Below are 20,288 nucleotides of genomic sequence, written 5' to 3' on the forward strand. Positions count from 1 at the left end.
AACATGCTCCACTTAGGAAAGAACACTCAGTTACACACATACAACATGGAAAATAACTGCCTGGGCAGGAGAATTGCAGGAAGGGATCTGCAAGTCATGGTGGATCGCTAGCTAAATAAGAGTCAGCAGTTTAACACTGCTGCACATAAAGCAATGTGTTTGGATGAGTGTTGTAAGTAAGACATCAGAAGTAGTTCTTCTGCTCTACTCAGTGTTGATTAACTTCAGCTGGTGGAGTATTGTGTCCAGTTCTGCACGCCCATTTCAGGAAAGATGGGGAGAAATTGGAGAAAATCCAGAGAAGAGCAACAAAAATGATTAAATGTCTTTAAAAAAATGACCTATGAGGGATAACTGGGGGAAATTGGGCTTGTTTCAGTTACAGGACAGAGGAAGAAAAAATGTTCTCCTAAATCTCCTTAATTACTACAAATAAGACAAGAAGCAGCGGGCTTAAACTGTGGCAAGAGCTAAGCCACTGAACATTAGGAAAGACTTCCTAGCTGTCAGGGTAGTTACGTGCTGGATTAAATTGCCCAGGGAAGTGGTGGAATTTCTGTCATTGGAGATTTTTAAGAACTGGTTATACAAATATACCTATAAGGAATGGTCTAAAGAATACTTCCTCCTCCCATGAGAGCAGGGGCCTGGACTAGATGGCCTCTTGAGGTCCCTTACAGTCATATGATCCTATACCACATCCATAAAAAGTTACTTCCAGTTCTAGAAATGTTATCTGTTCTAGTATTATTCACCATTTTATAGATAGGAGACGTCTCTGAAAAGCTTGCTTTCACGAAAAGATAATGATTTTTAGATGCACACACTGTGCAGAATTTGTAAAACATAATATTGATTTAGAAAAAAACAAAATCCTTGTAATTTTTAAACCTTCATTACCTCTGAATCTTTTTTATTAAAGGTAATCGAATGCCAAAATTTAACAAGATGTACACTACAACCACAGTTTAGAAATATAGTTGGAGAGAAGGTAGAGCAAAGTGTATTCTCATATATTTGTTCAGTTTTGAGCAAATACTTTATTCCACTGTTGGTAACTGAGGAACTTACCTGATAATATTAGTATTAGCTTTATGGTTTAGCCTGTTGGAATTATATCTAACCTTTGAATAATAAAGAAATTATTCTGAAATGATAAAGGAATTTTTGGATATTCCTCAACATACTTAACTGGTTTACCCCACTGCCAAGAAAAATACAGTTCTGTGGGGCTATCAATTAAAGCAGAGATGCCAAAAATAAGTTCTTTTTTTTTTTTTAATGAAGAATGAAAACGTTTTTGGAGTGTGATGCCCCTGCCAATTATTTTTTAGTTCATGGGACATTTGTAATTTCATATTTATTTGTCGCAACTAATGTTTTCATTGTTAGCATATGTTTTGTTGATATGTATTTTTATTTCGAATGTGTACAATATAAATTGCCCTTTCTCACAGAGAAATTCGTACTATTTTACAGTGTCACTAGCAACTCGGTCTCAATTCCACTCTTTTTGTAATAAGAAAATAATATATATATTCAGAAATGTATGGGACATACACTAATGTGTCTGCAAAATATGTCGTTGGTATGGACGTTGTGCTCTATGGTTATGTCTACACTACAGTGATCTGTAGACAGAAGTTACAGTCGGAAGCTATCTTCCAACAAAACTTCAATCAACAGATCATGGCCACACATGAAAGCACATAGCACTGAGAGCTGCCAGGCTGCCCAGCGGCTCTCTTGACTGAACAGCCAGCCAGAAGCACAGCAGACAGGGCTGCCCAGTGACCTATTAGCCCTGTGTGTCGATGGAGGCCCCACCCCCACCTTCGGAGTGTCCATATGGCTTTTTTGTCTACAGATTCTGTTGAGAAAGACATTCTGCCTCATGGGGGGAGAGGCAGAAGGCTGTTGACAAAAGTGCCAATTTCTGTCAACAGTATGTAGACCGAACGCATTTTTAATGTGGATTCTCTGCGGGTTTTGTTGACATTGACTTGTAGACATAGCCTAGATGTATTAATTTGCGAGATAAGTGATTTTATCCCATACACGAAGCAGGATTTTCTTTTAACATGCTTTTATGTTTCCCACATAATATAGCTTTATTTTTGTAAGTTTAGCCAGTCAAGTAGGATGTCCGATCAACAATTTATTTATGTGTGCTGTGGTGCACGTTGTAACTAAATAGTCTCAGAGGGATAGCTATGGTAGTCTGTATCTTCACAAAACAAAGCAAGCAGTCCTGTAGCACCTTAAAGACTAACAATTTTATTTATTAGGTAATGATCTTTCATGGGAAAGGCCCACTTCTTCAGATTCTGGAGCAGTTCATTCCCACAAAAGCTCATTGTAGCTAAAGTTACTTGCTGCTGGTAAATCTGACAAGGGAAAAGTATAAATACATCAGGTTGGCATTTTGAAACTATTCCCACATGGCTTTAGGTCATGTACCTTGCCACTGACGTATTAGGAAAGGGGTTCAGATGGCATACGGTACTTGTGGAAAGGCTGCAGCTTTATTGCTAAGGGGAAAAATAATTTAAAACTATATCAGTACAAAAAATCAGGTAGCCCTTAAACATGTAAATCCCTGATTCTTATTTCCTCCCCCTGCTGAGAGCCTGCGATCCCACCACTTACCAGTCCTAAGACTTTCCATAAGTTATACCCCAGTCACCTTGCACTGTGGTTTCCAAAACTGCTGATCTGAGATGAAAAGCAGTGCTATCTGTGGGGTCCGCATTAAATTGCTCATTTTTGTTATGACTGTCCCACATAAGCTTGTTCATTTAAGGTCAAATCCTGCCCATTTCCCAGTAGGTCTGGGAGATCTCCTGGCAGAGCAACCAGTGTTGTTCTGCTGCACAGTGAGGAGGATGTATTTGGTGAGAATATGCAGATGCTGCCAATCTCCTGCATGTCCATCTCCTGCAGCTCCACGTTGCTGTTTGAGAGGAAAAGATGACTTGGAGGATCTGTCTCTGCACACATTCTTTTGTTGCTTCTCCTTGCCATCATGGGGGAAGGAGGCACATTGCAGGCATGGAGGGTTCTCTACTCGATTGACTTGAGTGAATTCTATTGGGCTGCTGTGTGTCCTTGTTTGGAAGGTTCTTACTCCTATATTATTAAGGGGAGACTTGATTTAGAGATGAAATATGTGAGCTGGGCACATAATTTGTTCCTCCATGAATAAACTTCTTTTTCTCCTTAACTGTTATTTAGAGTGATTTTGGATGGCACTGGAAAAGTACAGATTCTCAATCCTACCCAAAAGGAACTTGGCCTGTATGGATGTGTGGTGGTCAATGACTTTGATTCTGATAGGGCAACTTCTTTGCTCTTGTATGCAGGTAAGATTGATCATGGCATCTGTTGTAGTATGAGAGTCATTTCTTTGTCTAGCACTAAGACCCATCCTCCCCTCCTAAATGTGGATTGAATTTGATTGACATAGTAACTAGAAATAAAGACTTCTGATTACTCTTAAATTGTATTGCAACAAAAGCCACACCAGCCATGAGTCAAGTTAGCTGATTCATCCTACTTATCTGTATGTTTGATTTCAAACTTATTTCTGCTTACATGATCATTTAAAATACAAGATTTATGAAGCACATTAAATTTCAAATTCATATGTTTTAAAATGACAGTTCTTTTCCTTTTCTTTTGAAGAGGCTCCTGTCATTTTGTCCCTTGGAATAAATGTCACAAATCTGGAAGTTAGTAATCTTTCGGTAACTGTTGGAGGCGTGATAGTGGCAAGAATTGGAGCAAACATTACAATTAAATGTCCCGTGAAAGGTAAGCAAGAACATGGTTGAAATTCCTTTTAGTGTTGGAAAAAGAAGCTTGCCTTGTTCTCTGTCTCTCAAAAAAAAGAAGGTTGTTACTGGTAGCATACCTTTTTTTTTAGTATGTCAGCTTTGCTCTGTGTATCCCTTTTCTCTTAGGCTATGTCTATATTAGACATAGAGATCAAGTACCAATACCCAATTTTAGCTACGCCAGTTGTGTAGTAAAAATTGATTTATCCATATTTGACTGCCGTGTCTGTCCTCATCATGGTGGAAGGTCAACGGGAGCATTTCTCCCATCCGTCTTCCTTATTCCTTGCCTCTCACTGTGAACAGAGCCTGGAAGGGTTGCTGACCCATCCTAATGAAGGATGTACTCCAGAGACTTGTATTAACAGGTAGTAGGTTTAAAACTAACAAGAGGAAGTTTTTCTTCACACAGTGCATAGTAAGCCTGTGGAATTCCTTGCCAGAAGAGGTTGTAAAGACCAAGACTTTAAAAGGGTTCAAAAAACAACTAGATAAATTGATGGAGATTAGGTCCATCAATGGATATTAGGCAAGGTAGATAGGAATGGTGTCACTAGCCTCTGTCAGAGGATGGAAATGGATGTCAGGTGAGGGATTACTTTTGTGATTACATGTTCTGTTCACCCCTCTGGGGCATCAGGCATTGGTCTCTGTCAGAAGACAGGATACTGGGCTAGATGGACTTTTGGTCTAACCCAGTATAGCCATTCTTGTGTACAGAAGTCGAAGTCAACTCCGGGAGAGTCTTTTCATACATGCACAAAATGAAACCCCAGAAGATAGACCCTCAGTGGGTCAATTTTCCACTGTAGTGTGGCTCTAGCCTTAGAGAAGGACAGATGTTTTCTCTCTTTCTCTTTCTCTGAGGACCACCAAAGCAGATGACCATCTTAAGTATTGGCTCCACAGCCAGCTAACCTGCTTATTAGAAAATTTGCTGCACCATTGTAGTCTCTTGCCTTCATAGGAAATGCTCAGGTGTCTAGGCCATAAAGAACTGCAAATAAAATCTCCAGGCTCACTCCTGCAGAACTTGAAACTTGATGGGAAAATAAGTTTACCTATTGCAACCAGCATTTTGTAATTTTGGGAAACAGACAAAGAGCATGAGGCTCCTTGAATGCTGGGTCACAAAAATATGTAGAGTTTCTTTAGTTCAGCACTTCTGGAGTAGCAATTCGAGTGTGAAGAAACTACGTATATTAGGTAATTCAGTGTCTCATCTTACTTCTATATATCTCAGTTTGTGCAGGCAAGGTTGATACATAATGTGTTAATCTCTTTGTCACATTCTTTAAACTAATCACCTTAAAAGTTAATTCACCATGATAATAGTATTATTATTTTAATAAAGCCTGGGTCAACATTTGGTGTCTTGTTTAATCACGAACATAGGTGAATGTTCAGTTAGCACATTCCTGATGAGTTTGCACTAGTACTTGGAAACAACAAAAGTTACAGATGGTTGAAAATAAATTATTAGGTAAGTCAGTGTGCCAGCTCCATTCTTATTGCTTTTGGGAAACTGTATTTGCAGTTGTCCAGAAGAAAGATGTTGACATTAGACCAAAATAGTGATAGAAGTATATGAATTTAAATAGTTCTACAAATACTTTTAAATAATAGTGGTGCCAGACTGACGGATATTGGGGCAAATGCTTCTGTTATGCACTTTTCAAACTAAGGCTATTGCTTTGGGGAAGAAATATTTTCCAGCCATATTTGGCAATACTTTGTACCACTGACTTGCATCTCAGATTCAGGAGAGTTCAAGTCACACTGTTAGTATTAATTTTGTTAGGATGGGTAAGCATTAATAATCTAAATATCAATTAATAGCCACCCAGGAGGGTTTTAATTTCTAGACTTTACAGTTGTGTTTGCTAGTGGGCAGGGTCTAATTATGCTAAAACATTACACCACTGTTGACTTCAAATGATTTATCTTATTGCTTTATTTCCTGTGATTCCTGAGAAGTAGAAGTTATTTGTAGAAATGTATTTTGCACTTTTTAAAACATCCATCAAACTAATGGCAGAAAAATTAGTTTAGAAATGAGGTAAGGACACTTGTTTTTGTCTTCCTTTCATTAATCGAATGTTGTACATCACTGAATTGCTCCAATAGCAGAGAGTTAAAAAGCCTTGTTAATCTGTTTTATTATAAGAGAGGAACAAACCTGCCAGAATGTGCTTTATAGGAAAAATGAGATTTTTGTTTTTTGTGAGAAAAGTTAGTAATGCCTTGTTTACAGATTTTTTTCAAACTTTAGTGAAAATGCAGAACACTTTAATGCTTGATCCCAAAAAAATATGCATTGGAAAAGAATTGACTATATTTCTGTACTCTATAAGGACAGCACAATTAAATCTGGAACCTCCAGATACTTATGTATGTGCATAACTTTGCTCATGTGGGATTATATCATGTGCTTAAAGTTGAGCATGTCCTAAGTGCAGTATTGAACTGAGGCTTCACTGAAGAATAAGCAATTTTTGACTAAAATTGCAGTTTCCAAACTGCTTAATCCAGTGGTGGGCAACCTGTGGCCCATTGGAGATCTATGTGTGGCCCATGAGATATTTTGTTTACTATTATCCCACAAGGTTGCCAGATTCTGCTGGTTTCCATCTGCGTGTATTTTTTTTTCCCAGCCAGTATTACTAAGGCATCTGACAAGCTCTCACATCATCTTCTTATCAATAAACTAAGCACATACAACTTAGATGGTGCCATTATAAGGTGGATGCACAACTGACTGGATAAACTGTATTCAGAGAGTAGTTATTAATAATTTGCAGTCATGCTGGAAGGGCATAACCAGTGGGGTTCTGCAGGGATCTGTTTTGGGACCAGTTCTATTCAGTGTCTTCATCAATGATTTTGATATTGGCATAGAGAGTACCTGTACTTGAAGGATAGTTCATAATTCAGAATGATCTTGACAAACTGGAGAAATGGTCTAAGGAAAAAAGGGTGAAGTTTAATCAGGACAAATGCAAAGTACTCCACTTGGGAAGAAAGAAACAGCTTCCTACATGTAGAATGGGAAGCGATTGTCTCGGAAGGAGTACTGTGGAAAGGGATTTAGGGGTCACCACAAGCTAAATATGAGTCAACAGTGTGATGCTGTTGCAAAAAAGGTAGACATGATTCTGGGATGCATTAACGGGAGTGTTGTGAACAAGACATGAGAAGTCGTTCTTCTGCTCTACTCAGTGCTCATTAGGCCTCAGTTGGAGTATAGTGTCCAGTTCTGGGCACCACATTTCAAGAAAGATAGGAGAAATTGGAGATGGTCCAGAGAAGAGCAACAAGAATGATTAAAGGTCTAGAAAATATGAGCTATGAGGCAGGACTGAAAGAAATGGGCTTGTTAGTTTAGAAAAGAGAAGACTTAGAGGGGACGTGATAGCTGTTTTCAAATGCCTCAAAGAGGGTTACAAGGTGGAGGGAGAAAAATTGTTCTCCTTGGCCTGTGAGGAGAGGACAAGGAGCAATGGTCTTAAATTGCACCAAGGGAGGTTTAGATTACACATTAAGAAAAACTTCATAACTGTCAGGGTGGTTGAACACTGGAATAAGTTACCCAGGGTGGTTGTGGAATCTCCATTGTGTGAGATATTTAAGAGCAGGTTAGACAGACACCTTTCGGGGATGGTCTAGGTGGTGTTTGGTCCTGCCAGGAGGGCAGGGAACTGGACTCAATGGCTCTTGAGGTCCCTTTCGGTTCTAGTGTTCTATGACTCTAAAGTGACACGCACATAAACCAAGGGCACATGACATGACTGTGAAAGCCATGCACTTCCTGTGAATCCAATCAAAGCACAGCTATGGTTCAGCTGGCACACCCTGCAAATTCTAGGTATACAAGCACAGTTAGCAAACTGCCTTATCTCAGGTGACATTCTTGGTTATGACAGTTTTGCAGCCCACTGAGATGAAGGCGGGCCACTCTGTGGCCCACTCATTAGTCTAGGTTGTCCATCACTTGTTTAGTCCAGATAGGCAGGAAAAGGACATGCAGTGTACTCAGTTATGTTATTGAGTGCATTTTTCCTGTTCCATTTGTCAATGGTTCAACTGAAGCTCATGTTATAAATAAAACATGTTGAATATTTTTGACACTTCATGTAGAATTTTCATAGTTTCGTGATTACAGGTTGCACCTTCCTCGTCTGGTACCCTCGGCACCTGAACAAGGCAATTTGCTGGATGAAAGGAGGTCTCCCTACCCCTCCTGCAATCTGCTGTCCCTCCCTCAATCTGCTGCCCCTCCCTGCTGGCAGCTCTGTGCCCCACTGGCCCTCTGACACCCCACTCCAAACAACTTGAGCCCCTACTGCCCCCTTACCTCCAGCCTGGCCTGCTCTGGCCTCATCCTAGATGCGACTGGGCTGCTGACTGCAGCCCCAGCTTCTGGTCCTATGGAGGCTGGTTCCAGCCACAGCCAGGCTGCCAGCTTGGGCACTGGCTCCAGGACACTGGGTTCAGCCATGTCCACATGGACTGCCAACATGACCCTGACCCCAGCCCTGGGGCACTGGCGTCAGCCCTGGCCATGGGACATCACGAGCGGGACATCACAAGCAGAACATCCCCATGGCCAAGGGCTCTCTGGTTCTGTAACATCAGCGGTCTTAATGGATCACAAAGCTTGCTGGACCAGAGATTGCCGGTTTTGTGAGGTGGAACCTGTACAAGTGGACTGCCAGCCAGGAGACCTGGGTTTATACCTGATTCTGCCATTCACTTGTTGTAGGATAAATCTGTGTCTGAATTACTACACCTGTAAACTGGGGGTGTTGATAGTTTCCCGTCTTTGAAAGTGGTTCTGTGACTTGAGGATGAAAAGTGATAAGCACATGTTCTTGTTTTTATTTATTTATTCCTCCCCCAAGAAATGCATTTGAAGGAATATCAGATGTAGGTCTGTGGTATTTATGGGTTCACCAATTGTTTCTCATCATCTGTATCTACCGATAATGTTGATTAGAAGGTAGACTTTTTCTTTTAGTGTCCAGGAGACTCTGGTTAGTTTGTGGGGTGAGGTTTCCACTATTGTCCCTTTTCTTAAGTAGGTGAAGGTCAGCTGCAATGACTTCTTTTCTGTGACCACTAGCCTGCCTCTTTCTGCGTATTAAATATTACCAGACAAGGCTCAGCAAGATATGCGGAGGAGTGCTCAGCAAGGCCTGCTGACCTTATTCATGCAACTCTAATGCATGTTAAGTGAATATGATTGCCTGTGGCCCGTTTAGATGTTTGCCATGTTCCCCACCCCACAAAAAAGGATGTATGTGTGAAGGATAGAGTGCACACTATGGCATATTGAAGTAGTGCCAGGTTCTTGGCAGAATTTTTAAATGACTACACATTTTCTTGGCTTTGGTGTTTTTTTGTGGAACCAGATTCTACTCTCAGTTACAGCTGTGCAACCCAGGGATTTCTCTCTGGCACATTCTTCACATACTGTACTTTTGTAATCTCTGTCTCACCGTGCACACACTTGCCTCTCCTTGGCAGTACCATCCATGTGACTGCACACATAGCAATTGTCTTGCTGCAACATACGGAAAATACTGTTATGGATCTGTACAAAATTGATGCCTTAGTGGCTTGTTCACCAGTGCAAAGAGTGGAGACTAGGAGCAGCTTCCCATACTGAGAGAGCATGCTGAGAGCTGAAGATGTAAAGGAAGGATGAACTTTCTAGCATCACCTTGTGGCCAGCTAGTGGCTCTACAGTATACTCTTTAATTGAATGACTCATAGCCAACAAGACTACAAAATAATGCTTTTACCCTGAACAAAATACTTTGGGATACTAGCTTATTAGACTGTGTTACCTGGAGCAATGTGAGTATCCGTTAACACCATCAAACAAAGAAGTTTAATATTACATTTTTAATGTTCCAGAAGAACATATGTTTCATGTCTCACTGATTAATTTGATTTTCTCTCTCTCTAAAAGACTTTCTCTCACACTCTAATCATCAGTTTAAAATTGCAAAAATGGAGTTATATCATGTAAAGCGTTTATTCTAATAAGTAACAGACTATGAGGGCAAGGGCTATGAAAATTATTTCTACTAATTTGTTGAAGCTAATAGTATAGATTTCTGTCTTCCTTTCAATTTATAAGAGTATTTCCCTCTAATTGTAACAAACTCATTTTAGAGGACGTAAGCCATATATGTTAGGAAATATTCATAACATTCTGGAAAAATTCATATTCCATTGTTTTAGCCAACTACTTTTCAATCAACACATGTGGTATAAATATCAATAGCATTTACTCCAAATTGCTACTGGATGACATTTATTATATTTGCAGAAGGATTTTTTGTCGTTATTACAGAAAATAAACTAAACCTATCAGAGTCTGTTCTAAAAGACAGAAAGTTCTGAGCTGAAATTGAGTAGAGTGGTGTGGAGCGAATGAGGGGGAAAATGAACCAGTATGTATAGACTGTGTACTGTGTGCCATCTTCTGGTGAGAAAATAGAAAGGAAAACTGCTGTGTTTAAATTGTAAACATTCCATACATTTTATTGCACCTGCTGACTTATTTTGTATTAGAACCGTCTCAAAGTAAGAGGCTGCATTTTAATCTATATTTTGTACAGCACTGAACATAATTTTGCTGCTCTGCATATACTGCTATACTGTTAAAATCCCGTTAATGATACAAAATATTGACCCACTGTTAGCTTGTTAGTAGTTCTCTTATTTACAGACATTAAACAGATATGAACCAATTGTTTACCCATCAGAATCAGATAAGCAATTTTACACAGTTGAAATCATTGCAGATAAAGCTAACAATTTGATCTTCCCTCTCTCCTTTAAATTTGCCTGCACTAAATAAGCTTTTAATGATGTACTCTGTCCTTCATATTTTGTTTTTCACTTCATAAAAAAATCTATAAAATCCTTGGACTTGAGAAACATTCATGTTTAGTTTCCCTTTTGTACTTCTTGATACAAATTAATAGTGAATTTCGAAAGTCTGTGGATGGGGAAGCGCTCTGGTGTTTTGCTAAAATTTCACATGTAGTAACAGGAATAGAAGACAAAATGTTTCTATTCCTTATTAGCTTAAAGAAGGGAGGGGGGAGCTCTTAATCTTACTTCTCTTGCCTTTGTATAGACTCATGGTGAAAAGTTATGCATTCGCATTGTTGGGTTTTCTATTTTGTGTATCTCAGAAATAAAGTTTAACCCTACCATAGATCTGTGTTTGTTGGACAAGCAATATTCAGGCAACTTCCCCGAGGTAAGTTACCAAGACATAGTATTTTCCTCTTAAAGAATTGCAAGGGCTGTGTCTACACTAGAGCGATCTGTTGACAGACGTTACCATTGGAAGAGATTTCTCCACAAAACCCCTGTCAACAGATCATGTCCACACACAAAAGCGGATCGAAAAAGCAATCCACTTGGCCAATGGAGAGTGGCCACACAGCCAGCTGCTCTTTCGACAAAACAGACCCTGGAACCATGTCAGATAGGGTCGCGTGGATGGCAAGGCCTTCTGGGAGACCCAGCCAGCCGCACCCGTAAAGGGACTCATCCCACCCATGTTCCCTGCCCTTGCTAAGGCTTGCCTACCTCCTCGAAGGACTGCGTAGCTACTTCAGGGCTCACATGCTTTCTGTGACAGAGTTTGCTCTTTTCAGTTAGCCATGGAGCCAGAGCAGACCCTGGTTTGTGCTGAACCCACTCGCAGTTGCTCAAGCTGCTGATCACGGCCATCTTCCACCTCTTCTGGAGGGGGACACCTGCCATTAGGATTAAGGAGCACACTCTCGATGCTCCAGGGTCCCACCCATACCCACCCCCCCGTGTGCTCAGGCAGGTCTGGAGGCACACCCTTACTTTCAACTGGTGGGATCATCTGGTCATGGGGTAGTGGGATGACCAGCAATGGCTCCGCAATTTCCATATAAGGAAGGACGCCTTCCTGGGGCTTTGCACATGGCTCATCCCCCCTCTCCAGAGGCAGGATACCTGGATGTGGCCCACCATCCCCAGAGAAGCAGGTCTCCCTCGCCCTATGGAAGCGTTCCACCCTGGAAAGCTACTGTTCCATCAGGAACCAGTTCAGCATGGGGAGATCTGCTGTCAGAGCTATCATCATGCTAATAAAGCACACTCAGGCTGCAGGCCCTGCATGAAGATGGGAGCAGGGAAGGTTCTGCCCAAGGGGGACCCTCGGGGAGCAGGGTCAGGTGTGTGAGTGTGGGGTTGAGGGGATAGACCTGTCCCCAGAGGACCATGCTATCCCACTCTCACATAGACCCACTGCTAGGGGGTGCTCCCCCAGGGGGCACCCAGAGAATCTGGGAGGGAAGGAGGATAGGAGGGGATAGAAGAGCCCACTGGGACCCAGGGACAACCTCCCTCACTCCTTCAGGTGTGTGCTCGGTCTCCGCCCCGTATACATAGTGACAGTTGTCAACACCTTCCTGCTCCTGAGGGTTGTCCAGCTTGCAGACCTGGATGTGCTTTTGGCTGGCTTCACCTGGAGTTCCCCAAGTGCTTCAGCTCCATCGACAGGCCCCACATCCCCATCCATGCCCCAGACTACAGCGTGGCTCATTTGATAAACCACGATGGGTACTACTCCATCATGCTACAGGCCCTGGTCGACCACTGGGGACAGAATCTGAACATTTATGTTGGGTTGTTGGGCCAGACACACAACACCCATATGTTTTGCAACTCTGGCCTGTGCTGGAAGATAGAGGTGAGAATCTACATCCCCTGCTGGCCATTGGGGATGTGTAGGTGCAGATGCGTCACGGGGGGCTGCCACCTACCCTACGAACAGCTGGGTGTAGTTCCCCCCTGTGGATCTGGGAGGCCCTATAGGAGAACTTCTCCTGCCGCCCCCAGTCACTGTCCCCAGAGGGCCCCCTCCCCATGAGGGCCTTGGGCCCGCAGCCTTACACCCTCCCCACCACGACCCCGCCCTTCACCACTCATCCCTCCCCAACCCCTGCCCAGTAATGAGGGACACAGGGGTGGAAAAACAAAACCTCTTACCTTTGAAAATAGAACCAATTGTGCAAAACAACTGGTACTGTGTCTGGGGTTGGGCTGTTGTCCATGTGGCTGGCCCACTCCCAGCTATGGCAGGGGCATGGGCAGGGGCAGGCACCCGCCTCCCGGGGCCCATGCAGCCCCCTGTGGGACAGGCAGTGGGCTGGCGCCCGGGCCTGGGGCTGCCTGCTTGGTCTGGGAGGGACACGCTGCTTTGTACATGGTTGCATGTGCTCGGACCACAGTATGGGGGGACCACCTGAGCCAGCCTGGCGAGGCTCGTAGCACAGCCCATCCATGCCCGCCCCCCACAGCCTGGGGTGTGTGACCCATGGGATACACACCTGACGGTCCTCTGAAGAGGTCCGGAGACATCCTGGTGGTCACCTCGCTGGAGGGGCCTGAGTCCAGGACAAAGACCAGGTCCCCTGGCTGGACGCAGCGTCAGACTCTGGCTCCACTTGGGGCTCCAGCAGAGTTCCTAGCTTCTCCAGCTCCAGCTGCAGTGTGGGGGAGCCTCCTCAGTCATATCAATGGCCCATTGGCTGGGGGTGCCGTCCTTGCCCTTCTCCCAGGAGCTGGTATAGCTCTGTACAGTAGGGGCAGGTGGCGGTCCCTGCCCCCAGCCTGCACTGCATGTCCCATACCTGGACATACCCCTGGCAGAGCTCTTTCCCTTTGACCTGCACCTGCTCCAGTGTGTGGGTAGGGTGTCTGTGCTCCGCCAGGGCTGCAGCCAGGTGTGTGTACCCTGGGGCATTTCGCCTCTTAGCCGAGGGGTCTAGTGCAGTGAACTCAGAGGCCCAGGAGATTTTGCAGCTTGGATCCTGTTTTCGTCTGGCCCTCCTTCTTTGACCCCCAGGGTGGGTCCTGCGACCCCTCTGGCAGATCCTGTGCGAGGCCAGGGGTTCCGCAGGCAGTCTCCACCCCGAGTTCCTAGTTTGGGAGTGGCTGGGAGGGGTGGGGTATAGACAGCATGTGGCTCTGCTGCTCTCACACTTTCAGCTTCCTGCCCTGGGGTTTCCGGGGCTCCCTGCAGCTTTAAGAGCGGCCGGAGGCGGAGAGCATAGAGCTGTGATTGCTGGGGATGGAGCTTCCACTTGTTTTTTTGTCAATAGAATCTGTTGATAAAAGCGTTCTGCCTCGTGGTGGAGAGGCAGTGGGACTGTTGACAAAAGGGTGGAGTTGTGTCAACGCACAGCCGACAGAACACATTTTTAGTGTGGGTGTGCCACAAGTTTTGTTGACAAAACTCTCTAGTGTAGTCATAGCCCATGTGCTTTAAAATCTCCAGGAGGAGATTTTTGCATCTGACGAAGTGGGTTTTTGCCCACGAAAGCTTGTGCTCCAAAATAGCTGTTAGTCCAGAAGGTGCCAAAGGACTTCTTATTGTTTTTCTCATGATCAATCTTATTCTAGGGGAGGACGTACTCTGGCTGGATCTCAAGGGTGAAACTAGCTAGCATGAGAAAATAAATTATATGCAGCATTTTGGCAAGAATAAGTCAGCATAGGTCTGTTAAAATCTACAGAGCTACTCTGGTCTATAACAGCTGAGGACCTGGCCCAAATGGTGTTTATTGAGAGTTCTCTGTTTATATGTAATCTGAGCAATAAGTCAGCAGTATTGCGCATGGAAGGAAGAAATCATAACCCACGTGAGAGTAGACATCAATCATTCATGAGTCAGAAACACATGCACTTCAAAGTATATTAAAAGATCAATAAGTCTGGTATAAAAGATGATGATGAAGTGTAGGTAAAGACATTTGTAAATAACAAACACAAATCAGGGACTAAAATATTTCTCAGCCAAATTATAAGTATCGTATTTCACTAGTCAGTTCTAAACCCTTTGATTGATGGTCCTCAATATATTTTTAGAATTCAGGTTTCATTCTCCACTCTCCTGAAACTTACGTTGTTTGTAATCATTTCTAGAAAGATAGTCTGTTAATGATAATATTTGGATTGCCATTTCATTTGAACCTCGAGGGATTTGTCAGTTACCCAAAACCATGAAATACATGCTGTGAGTCTGATTCCCATTTACACTAAGGCCTCGTTAATGCTGCCATTTACTCTCACTTGGGCTACGTCTACACGTGAACGCTACATCGAAATAGCTTATTTCGATGAATGATGTCTACACGTCCTCCAGGGCTGGCAACGTCAACGTTCAACATAGATGTTGCGCAGCACCACATTGAAATAGGCGCTGCGAGGGAACGTCTACACGCCACAGTAGCACACATCAAAATAAGGGTGCCAGGCACAGCTGCAGACAGGGTCACAGGGCAGACTCAACAGCAAGCCGCTCCCTTAAAGGGCCCCTCCCAGATACAGTTGCACTAAACAACACAAGATCCACAGAGCCGACAACTGGTTGCAGACCCTGTGCATGCAGCATGGATCCCCAGCTGCAGCAGCAGCAGCCAGAAGCCCTGGGCTAAGGGCTGCTGCACACAGTGACCATAGAGCCCCGCAGGGGCTGGAGAGAGAGCGTCTCTCAACCCCTCAGCTGATGGCTGCCATGGAGGACCCCGCAATTTCGATGTTGCGGGACGCGCAACGACTACACAGTCCCTACTTCGATGTTCAAATAGGGCGCTATTCCTATCCCCTCATGGGGTTAGCGGCTTCGACGTCTCGCCGCTTAACGTCGATGTTAACATCGAAATAGCGCCCAACACGTGTAGCCGTGACGGGCGCTATTTCGAAGTTAGTGCCGCTACTTCAAAGTAGCGTGCACGTGTAGACACGGCTTTGATGTCCTCTTTGCACTGCCAGGGCAGGGTAAAGAAGCCTCAGTGTAAAAGAGATCCAAGCCTTGCATGGTCTTTTGGCTTATATCTTTTGTATTTCATGATCTGTAATCACCATTCTCTTACAATTAGTCTTATTGATTCGTACCTAACTCTGAATAGTCCCATTGAACTTTACATTAACTATTCGTATGTTATGGATATTCACTATGTGTTAATTTTGACTCATGAGAAATAGCTGCGTCTTTTGCAGTCATGCATGATTACTTTTTAGAAGAGATGCTTTGGCTCTCTTTGACAAAAATAAAATGTCATGACATTTTGATCAACACTAATGGAATCCATTGGAATTTAATTGATGAAAATCTTCAGAGTCCTTTGGGAAGAAAAGATTATTCTAATGGATGTTGTTTCTGCTTGTATCAAGTATGATAGTGCAGGAGATATAACAGTTGCAAGGATAATGTGGGAGATGTTGTAGAACAGACTAGAGAATGTAGAGGCAGCTGAATGTGTGACTTTGATGATATCAGAACAGCCATTCGGAATAAGGAGGGCCCTACCAATTTCATGCTCTATTTTAGTCAATTCCACACACTGTCAACACAACAAAGTGTGGACTCTCCATGGGTTTTGTCGACTAAATACCTGTTTTGTTGGGAAAAAACCCTCTAGTGTAGACAGTCCTAACTGATTTATCTGGGCTTAAGCTTTCAGTGGTAAAACATAAGTAAATCTCTGAGGCTATGGCTGCACTAGAGAGTTATGTCAATAAAACTCGCCACACCTCCACACACAAAATAAGTTTGTAACAGAGAGATAGCCATGCTAGTCTATATACTATGAAAACAAAAGAGCAGTCCAGAAGGGCTTGACTGTAAACAATGGATCTAGTTGTGTGTGCAGGATGGAAGCTAAAACCATGTAGGTAAGTATAGCGATCAGTGGGTTTCTGGTAGAGTGTGGTACTGATCAGGCCATCCTTGATTTGTACTGTAGTGTCCAGAAAATGTATCTCTTGCGTGGAGTAGTCGAGGCATAAGTTGATAGCGGGGTACAATCGCATTTGCTGTGATCCTACTGACAGAGACCGAAAACTACAAGATCTTTATCAAATATTCATAAACCTGAATTACCCATCAGGAGAAATAAAACAAATCGTCAAGGCCAGACGAATACCCAGAGACCAGCTTCTCCAAGATAGGCCCAAAAAAGCCAAGAACAGAACACCACTGGTCATTACTTACAGCCCCCAACTCAACCACCGCAACACATTATTAAAGACCGACAACCAATCCTTAATCAGGGTGCCACACTCCAGAAGGCCCTAGGTGACAGGCCTGTTCTCTCCTACAGACAACCTCCCAACCTTATGAGGATTTTCGCCAACAACCAAAAACTATATGACAAAAATACCTATCCTGGAACTTTTCCTTGCAACAAGGCCCATTGCCAACTTTGTCCACCTATCCATTCTGGGGATACCTTCACTGAACCTAACCAGGTTATTCACAGAATCATGGGCACATTCTCATGTTCCTCAGCTAACATCATATGTGCCATCATGTGCCAGCAAAATATTAATGGGCATAAAACAGACATAAAAACACTCCTGATTCACAAACCTGTCAGCCAGCACTTTAATGGAGTGAGCCATTCTGTTAATGACCTGAAAGTCTGCGTGTTACTGAAAAGGAATTTTCACAACAGATTGGAAAGAGAGGCTGCTGAACTGTCTTTTATATTCAAATTTGACACATTAACATGTGGTTTGAACCAGGATGGGAATTTTCTAGCTCATTATAGGGGTTCTTTTGCATATTTGGCTTAATCTAATTCTTGACACACACACCCCCCCGGCCCCTTCTGCACCTCTACTCTCTGATTTGCTCACCTTGATAATATTTTTCTGATTTGTCAACCTTGATTACTATTTTTGGTTCTCTGTGCCTTAAATATTGAATATATTCCAGTATGACTATGATCTGAGAAGTGGGTCTGTCCCACGAAAGCTCATCACCTTATAAATTATTTTGTTAGTTTCTAAAATGCTACTGGACTGCTTTTTTGTTTTCAAAATGAGTTTGGTTGACAGTCTGTCAAAAAAATTTGTCACTTCTGCCTCTCCCAGATGAAGAAGAGAGCCTTTGTTGACAGATCCTATTGCCAAAACCTGTGTGGATGCTCTGGGGGACCTTCTGTCGACAGTAAGGGCTTCCAGGACACTGGGCAGGCCTCTCTTCTGTGCTTCCAGTTGGCTGTTTTGTTGAGAGAGCAGCTGGGCAGTCTGGCCACTCTTTCGACAGAACCTACCGGTCTTTTGATTCTCTTTAGCACATGGACGCATTCTGTGAACGTATGTTTTGTTGGAAAATCTCTTGCGACAGAAAGGGCTGTCAACAGATGCTTCTAGTTTAGCTAAAGCCTTCATCTTTACAGTGCCAAAGGACTCCTTGTTGGTTTTGCAGCTAAAGGCTAACATGGCTTCCTTCTGAGGCTTGTCACCTCTTAAAGGAGACATGCTAGCTCAGATTCTAAAGTTGAGTAAACTTTTGGGAAAAGAAAGTGTTCAGCAAAAAGTGATGTGTCAGCACCGTTCTGCCTTGCCCTTGAGTGGGAAACACAGGATGCTTTATGAGACTCTGCATGGCTGGGGACTAGGGGGAGTTCTAAAGAAACATCTAATGTTTTAGAACAACCATATAGCAGGCCAAGATTTTCATAGTGTGCAATAATTCATAGGGCTTTCAAGATTGGAGGAAATTTGTTTTTGCACACTGAATATTTTAAAGATACCCTGTAGTACAGACTTTAAAAAACACTTGTTTCACAGTCCCTCCAGAGCTGGAATATTTTCCTTAATATTTGCTGTCCCAAGGCCACTCATTGGAAAAAGAAAACAAAACAAAACAAAAGCTACTTTCTTTTCTTTCCATGTCATACTGAGTATTTTAGAGCTGCTCTAGTGCTGGTGGAAAATAATCTGGTGTGAGAGAAATAGATTAAACTTTAAAATTAGTTGTATAGCTCTTGAGGTCTGTAGCAGAAAGCTTTAATATCAGAGGATTTTAGATCCATGCAGGATTAAAAAACTGTTTAAAAGTTGTTAAGAAAAGCTAATCAAGCTCCAGTTCAGGAAAGCATCTCTGTCAGGAAGGGAAGAAATGCAAAGGCTGAAACTTAATGAATTTATTTAGCATATGTGCAGTCATTTATCCAAGCAATGGTATCTTCAGTGGTGTGATGGAATTCCTCTAGGTCACTGCTGAACCTAATCAGCTGGCATTCATTGACAATGTGCGTTGTCATCTGTGTTGTGCAGCAGTTGCACAAAGGGCTCTCACGAAGGCCACAGCAGCACTAGTTGGCTGCACAGAGACCTTGCCTGGTATGGAACATGCTCAACGGGGACCATAGGCAACAGGACAGGTCAAATCCTGCAGGCAGGTTATGGGGTTGATAATGGGCAACGTGACAGCAAACATACACAGGGTAATTTTAAATGGTCACAGTACTCCACCACCAAATACAAAGTGGCAAGAGCAGATGTGCACAGGTGGAGCACAAGCACCCCCATAATGAACCTTTCAGTCTTCTAAGAAGATGGTTGTGTGTCTGAACTTTAGCCGCTGTCTTCTTCCAGTGGGGGCATAGTAACTCAGGGTACAGTTGTGGTCACACGTAGGTTGACTGGTTCTACTTCATGCTTCACCTTCTGACCATGCAGATGAACATGCAGTTCTTGGATTGTGCTAGCATGATAACTGTGGAACAAGCTGGAGACTGTTTTACTGATGCTTGAAGGAACAAGTCCTACAATAGTCTGTTAATTTTACCACATCCTGGTTTAAAGTGACATCAAGCTCATGAAATATCCAAGCCTGAGTACCACAGCAGAGGTCATCTGCGTAAATGAATTTCTGTGACTCCATTGTTGAGAGATCATTGATGTAAAGGTTAAATAAGGTTGGAGAAAGCACAGAGCCCTGGGGTGACCTATTATCTCCAAGCACTTGTCTTCTTCCCCATGTGGACTCTGAACTGCCTATCACAGAAGAACAGGTCAGGGACGCCTGTACCCCAGAGTAGCAGGACCCCTGATACCTACACGATCAGGCCCATGTGCTCTATTGTATCATATGCCACTGCTAGATCTTTGAAAATGGGGCCTGTTTTCAAGTTTCTCTAAAAGTTATCTTCCATTATTGTGCAGGTGTGAGTACTTGGTCACATGAGTCAAGAAAAAGCCGACATGGTCAGGACTCAAAATTCTTTCCAAGCTGGGTAACATGCTCTGCAGGACCAGTTGCTCCAGTGCTTTGAGTCACACCAACAGTAGTGATGTGAGACAGTAGCTTGATGCTTGACAGGATCCATTCCTTACTTTCAGACACCAATGACGTTTGTAGTATGCCATATCTTTAGTAGTCTGTCTTCCCTGATGACCCTGATTAAGACTTCCATAAGCCAAAGTCTTGTATGGAGGCCAAGGTTTTTCAGGAATTCTGAAGATATGTTGTCATAGCTCATGGTTGTTCCACACTTGATGCTACCCAGTATTTGTTCCAGCTTTGTTACAGTGAATGGTTCTGGGCAGTCTGACAAAGTCAGTCCAGTTCCTGGGCCTCTGTCCTCTGGT

The 20,288-nt window shown here is 43.3% G+C and overlaps 1 protein-coding gene across 12 annotated transcripts in view; it reads left to right on the forward strand.

Annotated features, from left to right (window-relative positions):
* ADAMTSL3 (ADAMTS like 3) overlaps positions 1-20,288 on the forward strand; it is a 340,842-nt gene that overhangs the window by 281,121 nt on the left and 39,433 nt on the right. For all 12 annotated transcript variants that reach the window (XR_012647201.1, XM_075007108.1, XM_075007110.1 and 9 more), the window contains 2 exons: positions 3,235-3,362; positions 3,685-3,813. Coding sequence is in view for 11 of the 12 variants with exons in the window: in XM_075007108.1 (XP_074863209.1) it covers positions 3,235-3,362; positions 3,685-3,813 (257 nt within the window). In the remaining variant the exon portion in view is untranslated. The remainder of the gene's footprint in view (positions 1-3,234; positions 3,363-3,684; positions 3,814-20,288) is intronic.

Source organism: Carettochelys insculpta, chromosome 12 (genome assembly GCF_033958435.1).
Source record: "Carettochelys insculpta isolate YL-2023 chromosome 12, ASM3395843v1, whole genome shotgun sequence".
NCBI classification, from domain to species: domain Eukaryota; kingdom Metazoa; phylum Chordata; order Testudines; family Carettochelyidae; genus Carettochelys; species Carettochelys insculpta.